General features: G+C 38.4%; 1 protein-coding gene across 1 annotated transcript; it reads right to left on the reverse strand.

Moving 5' to 3' along the window:
• Window positions 1-924: 924 nt before the first annotated feature.
• Window positions 925-4,814, reverse strand: LOC146452965 (uncharacterized). The gene has a single exon (XM_085097184.1). It carries the CDS (start codon window positions 4,520-4,522, stop codon window positions 2,492-2,494), a length of 2,031 nt encoding a protein of 676 aa, XP_084953310.1. The 5' UTR covers window positions 4,523-4,814; the 3' UTR covers window positions 925-2,491.
• Window positions 4,815-6,005: the final 1,191 nt, after the last annotated feature.

Here is a 6,005-nt window from a genome sequence, read left to right on the forward strand (position 1 = left end):
GTCAAGGTTTTATTAAAAGGATATTAAAGACAATGGTAAATAATATAGTTTAAGGACGATGCCTACTAATACCGAAGTATTTTTGTGCAGTTTATGACTTCGCGGGAAAAGCAGATCTTATCAAGGGCTATTGGGATCCAAAAAGAAAATTGTGGGTAACCACGCATTTTTCAGAGATATTTGAGCATTAATAGAGAGATTCAGCTTCGCGTTTACGGCTAACGGAAAAACGTTAAGCCGCTGTTTGTTCTACAATACACAAACTTGTGCTTCTCTCACTCACTTCTCTCTTTTTCGTGTTTGCTCGATAGCTGTCGCCTACTGGGTGGAGATAGGCTTAAACCAAAATAACCTATGTATGGGATTCTTTTCTAAATTGAAGCTTCATTATCTCTGAGAAATGCATGATTAACCCCCCCCCCCCCCTTTTTTTTTTATATTTTGAGATACCAAAAGCATTTGGTAAGTTCTGCTTTATCCGTATACTTTTAAACCGCGCAAAAATATTCCTGCATTAGTAGGCACCACCCATAGGAAACCTGAGTATCTCGCGATGCGCAGAACGTATGCCTTGGGTTCAAACCCCGGCTGGACCAACACTCAGGGTCCTTAAATGACTGAGGGGAAAGTGTTGCCTTTGTAATGACATCTGCAAATTGTTAGACTTTCTAGTCTTCTCGGATAAGGACGGTAAACCGTACGTCCCGTCTCACAACACTTGTTCCTAATAATAATCTGTGGGAAGTTAAAGAACCCTTGGCACTGTTCGTAAAGAGTAGGGCGTGGATTTCGGTGTCATGGTCTATCTGATTAAAGCCGTCATTGGTCTGGGTGGGTAGGGTGAGAGGCGGCTACATTGACCCTGAAAAGCCCCAAGGGGGGATTGGTCAATCAAATTAAAAAAAACAATCAAATATACCAAAACAGTAACGTTTAATGAAACTTGAGTTGTTCACATGCTTATACCTTTCAAATTATGCAACACGTCTGTTGAACGTTAACATTTCCCATTCCAACAAATCAAATCATACTATGCTTAAAAGTAAGCTGAAGTTTCCGACCGCACAGGACGGGTAACAAACATCCCTGTAACAATTGGAAAATTCACCTTGCTAGTAGGAAAGATTATACTAAGGTGGCTAAATATTTTTCAAACAATCTGTCTACAACAAATTAACAGAACACCTAGAAAATCTTTGTAGACCAAACGAACAACGGAAAACCTATCACGCTTTGTTTGCAACACTGAACAAACCAACACAAATAAGTGTCAAAGGCAGATATATCGCGCAACAACAACGATATTTTATTATTTGTCAATAAATCCTTAATCCCCTGGCTCCGCAGATAGCAGTGCTAATCGAGGCGGGCCATGATAATCCGGCAGTAAAAGAAGAGGAAATTACACAGGCGCTTTTCATTTAGCCATACATACATTATTTTCAAGCTGAAGTTTCCAACGCTACAGGACGGATACCAAAACATCTCGGTAACAATCGAAAAACTTCATCTTGCTAATAGGAGAAAATGTAAGAGCGGCGAAAAGTTTTCCAAACAAACTTCCTACAAAAAGGTTTAGGCCAAAACAGAATACTCGGAAAACTTTCCCTCGCCCGAAAAGACACAATAAAGCTATTTACTTTGCCTTGCTGAACTTTATATTAGCTGAGTAGCACTTTATATCAGCTTGAACGGATATTAAATGTCGCTATCATCCCAAATCGAAAATCTGAACCTTCCCGACGGAAATTTGTCCCTTCGCGCAAACTTGTCGAAGCGTTGAAAGCTGTGGAGCTTGCGTTTGACTTGTCGATAACTGGTGCAGGTTTGTAAAACGCTATAAAAGTCTGGATGGTAAACACCTTGCGAATAAAATTTGGCTATTTTCATAAAGCCGTTTCTGTAGAGTTCATATACAAATATTGGCCCACTTTCTGAGAACTTCACTTCGCGGACTGGTAACAACTGAACTAGAAACGCGTGTAGTATGTCAGTTCTTATAAGTAAAAAACCGCATAACCGTACGAGAGATACGAGGTCACTTTCAGAAAAAGATAGGGGGCCACATACATTCCACTGCAAAATATTGAAAAGTAAATCTAAAGAATCTTTATCGAAGTTGTTCGGTAGACAAAGTTGATTTTGGCCGTGCGGTTTTAAGCAAACGCTACATATGCGAAATGTAGTGCTATTGCGAAGAAACGCGGAGAAAAAATCACTAGCGAAGGACAAGTAATTCGTTGAAATTGAACGAGAATAGCTTTCGGAACTCAAGGAAATTACTGTTCTGTCATTGCTGACGATGAACGCGAAGAACAGTTGTGGGATGAGGTCAATTTCTTTAAGTACTTGTGACAGCATTTGGTCTTCGCCGCAATATGTCATCTCAGCCATGAACTTGTTTGGTATAGATTACCTGCCACATTCAAAAAAGGTACTTTACACTTCGCTCACAAGAAACTATTCAACTTATTCAGTCATTGTAAAACATTTACTGCTTATGAACTTGGCGATGTATGTCAATTTTCGGTGTTCTTAGCTCGTAGATTCCGTTAGAGTGCAAGTATACGAGGTCGATAGGATAAATCAATGCATTTACAGCTTCTTTAAAACTCTTACCGGCATTGAGTTTAAATTTTGCTGGTTCAGTCTCCGAATACTCAGCTAGATAGGCTGTTTTGTGGTCTTCCGATAACCTTAAAACTTTGCCAATGAACACTTCAGGACATTTTTCAGTAGAATTCGACGCTACTAAAGCAACAAAATCGCCAGGTATGGGAAGATATTCTATGTTTCCTTCCTCGTCTTCATCGCTCAAGATAAGTACACCGTCTTCGTCAAGGCTTCGAGAAACCGTCGAGCTTAACATATCTAGCGCCTTACTTTTCTTCTGAGCCAAGGGACGTTCGTCGTAAAATCGCTTTTGCGTCCTTACGGAATGCTTCATTAAAGTTGCAAACGATTCTCTCAGCGCAGGATCGTTACTTCCGGGCAAAGTCAAAAAATGATTTACGACTGCTTTTCTTAAATCGACCGTGGTTAACTTCATTGAAAAATATTTTTCGAAAAGCGAAGACACGTAATTTGTATACGAAGCATGAGTGAAGGGGTCGCCTCTTGAATTGACGAACAAAAAATCATGTTCTTTACCCCCCAAAAGCAAGTTTCTCATTTTAGTGGAGTAAATCTTCAAATAATTAGTGAGAAAAGTCAATGGTGTTAGATCTGTTCTGTTCGGTCCATAAGTGAGTCTTGTTTTGTAAGCATCCTCATACAAGATGGTGGTTCCGTCTTGATTAAAGCAAAGAAAATTTTGATTCTTACACTCATCGCTGTTTTGGCCGCCATAAATGCGCAAAGATATGTATTCTTTAACTCGCCCGGGGTTAGCTGAACAGTAAAGCAGTAGGAGACATAAGTTCATGCAACTTCTTGCCTGGTCCAACCCAGTTTTCTCGCTTACTTCCCATTTTAATTCACGGCAAAGTTCTAAAAGTTCGCTATAAACCACTTTTTCCAGTGCAGGCTTTTTTGCCAAATCGTCTACTTTATCTCGCCGTGCTAGGCGTTCTAGCTGTCTCTGTATGGCCCTCACTTTGTCTACTGAATCAGTCCAATCTTTGATCTGACTAGATACTGATGGCACTTTCAACACGTTAAGGAAGGCGGAAATATAACGACTGCAAGTTATTGCCTTTACAGAACGCGAATCCATCATGTAATTTGAGAATTGTTGTATTATCTGCGCATCGGCACAGTAAGAAAATTTTGGATCGACTTTTTTCACGTTTTTTAAATACCACATGAATCGAGAAAGTCTTTCAATCATTTTGTCAATAGTCACATTTTGCAACGCACTGCCTTCACGGTCACAATTGAGTTCGCAAGAATAAAACCTTCGTATTTCTTTGATGTCTGAAAGGAGCTCGGGTGACATTTCCTCGCTACTTAGGGAAGCAACTTTTTTGCTTTCATTGCAAGAGGAGTCAGAGGCTTCTTGTGTTACTACATCATCACTGACGGGTTCTACGGAAGAACCAATCAGTTTACTACCCACATTCACAAGGTGTCTGCCATCGCTTTCAAGATCGTCATTTTTGGAGGAAGGCCCTGGTTGGTCGTCTAAACAGTTATTTTGCGTATGATCAAATTCACTTTGAAAATTCCAAGGTATTTGAGATTTTATCGGAGAAAAACCTGTTGAAACGTCGCCCGTTACAGTAGGAACTTGGGGTTCAAAGGTTTGCAAAAAATGCGATAGAAATCTATAGCTACTTTGAAGACGTAATAAATTGTGTTCACTTATTAATCTAAAAGGGCCATTTTGAGGTGGAAGGTGACTGGAGAAAAAACGGTTCTCGTCTTCTGTACAGACTAAAGTCTGTATTTGCAGAAAATTCAGTGTATTACATAAATGATCTTCCGCTACACTAAAAAACAGTTTGCTTTTGACCTCGGAAAAACAGTAAAACAATTCTTTTCCTCGTCTTATTGCATTGAGATTGCCAAACTGAACAGCCATTTCGCCAATCAAAGTTCCACCCAAAATAGCAAGCTAAACTATAACATGCAAAAAAAAATTATATTGACTCCTGTCCACGTAGCCGGCAATCTGTTTCGTTGACAATCTGAGAAAGGCCTCCTTACCAGTCTTTATATACTTGAAAATTATTACATGAACCAATCAATCTTGCTGCAAAAGAGAAAAAAGAAAGAAAGCAACTTAAGAATACACGCAGACTAACACACCCAAAGAAGGATCCTTCCTTAGATTCCTTTAAAAAAGAAATGAATTCGGCCGGACGGGTCCTCTCCCTAACCCTAACCCTAACCCTAACCCTAACCCTAACCCTAACCCTAACCCTAACCCTAACCCTAACCCTAACCCTAACCCTAACCCTAACCCTAACCCTAAACCTAAACCCTAACCCTAATTAGGTTCCTCGGTATTGATTTCCCTACACGTTACCCTGGGATTTTTCACTTCTTAATAAAAAATATCAAATTTCATTATTTTGCGCCATAATTTGGAGGAATGCTAGATTATTTAATCGACTTTCATGCTATATGTGCAGTTTCTTTTTTTTGTATGGAAAATTTTGATTTTTTTCTCGATGAAAAAAAAAATGTAGGGAAATCAACGAAAATTTTCTAATCGACAGGAAAAAGCGTTTTTTAAAATTTTTTTCGGGTTTTAGCGATTGGATATCGTACCCTCTTATTGTTCTGCTGCCCTTGGCTTACCCTCGCAAAAAAAAAACTACTTTTTTCAAATTTCAAATTTTTCATGTGTAGTTGCATATCGACTAGGGTTCTTGAAGACCAAAATCAAGCATTCACTTGTTTTTTTACGACCTATGCAATTTAAAAATTTATAGAAATTCTAATTTTAAAGGGTTAGCGCCAAAAAAATTCTCAAAAATCAATTAATGATTTGGCCATCTTCCTGCCAAGTTTGGTAAACTTTCATGAATTCTGTGAGATTTTATGCCTGTTTAAGTCCAAAAGTGAAGTTCTTGATTCGTGTAGGGAAATCGTCGCAGCAAATTTCGATCTTTTTTTTTACTTTATTTTTTCATTCTCAGCCTAGGATTCTAACACGATGTGTCATTTATGCCAAATAAGGTAGCTTTTAAGTGTCATGTCTTGCCCTTGTATATTTTTTCCTTAAAGTTCTATAAAGTGACATTAGTGTAGGGAAATCAACGATACCCTGGCAAAATGTTTAAATGGTCGTCATCTTGTCATTTTTTGTGTACAACATCTGAAATTTACACACAAGATTTTTAAATGTTATAAAAGTATTTTCCTAAAATAAAACGTTTTTTGCTGCAATAGTTTTGGAGATATTGGCACTTGAACTTTGGAACTGTGATTCTTGCCTACTGTCGTCAAAATTTCTGAACCTTGGTTTTCATAGCAAAATATTTATTCAAAAACGCTCGTTGTTGACATGAGCTTTACATATATTCTTTTCCATGAAGTACACTACATAACTTTTAAAT

This window comes from Pavona decussata, unplaced genomic scaffold, assembly GCF_977016875.1.
Source record: "Pavona decussata unplaced genomic scaffold, jaPavDecu1.1 SCAFFOLD_359, whole genome shotgun sequence".
In the NCBI taxonomy this organism is placed as follows: Eukaryota; Metazoa; Cnidaria; class Anthozoa; order Scleractinia; family Agariciidae; genus Pavona; species Pavona decussata.

What these genes read in the sequence shown, in the direction of transcription:
- LOC146452965 (XM_085097184.1), bottom strand. Translation starts at nt 4,522, where the DNA reads ATGGCTGTTCAGTTTGGCAATCTCAATGCAATAAGACGAGGAAAAGAA.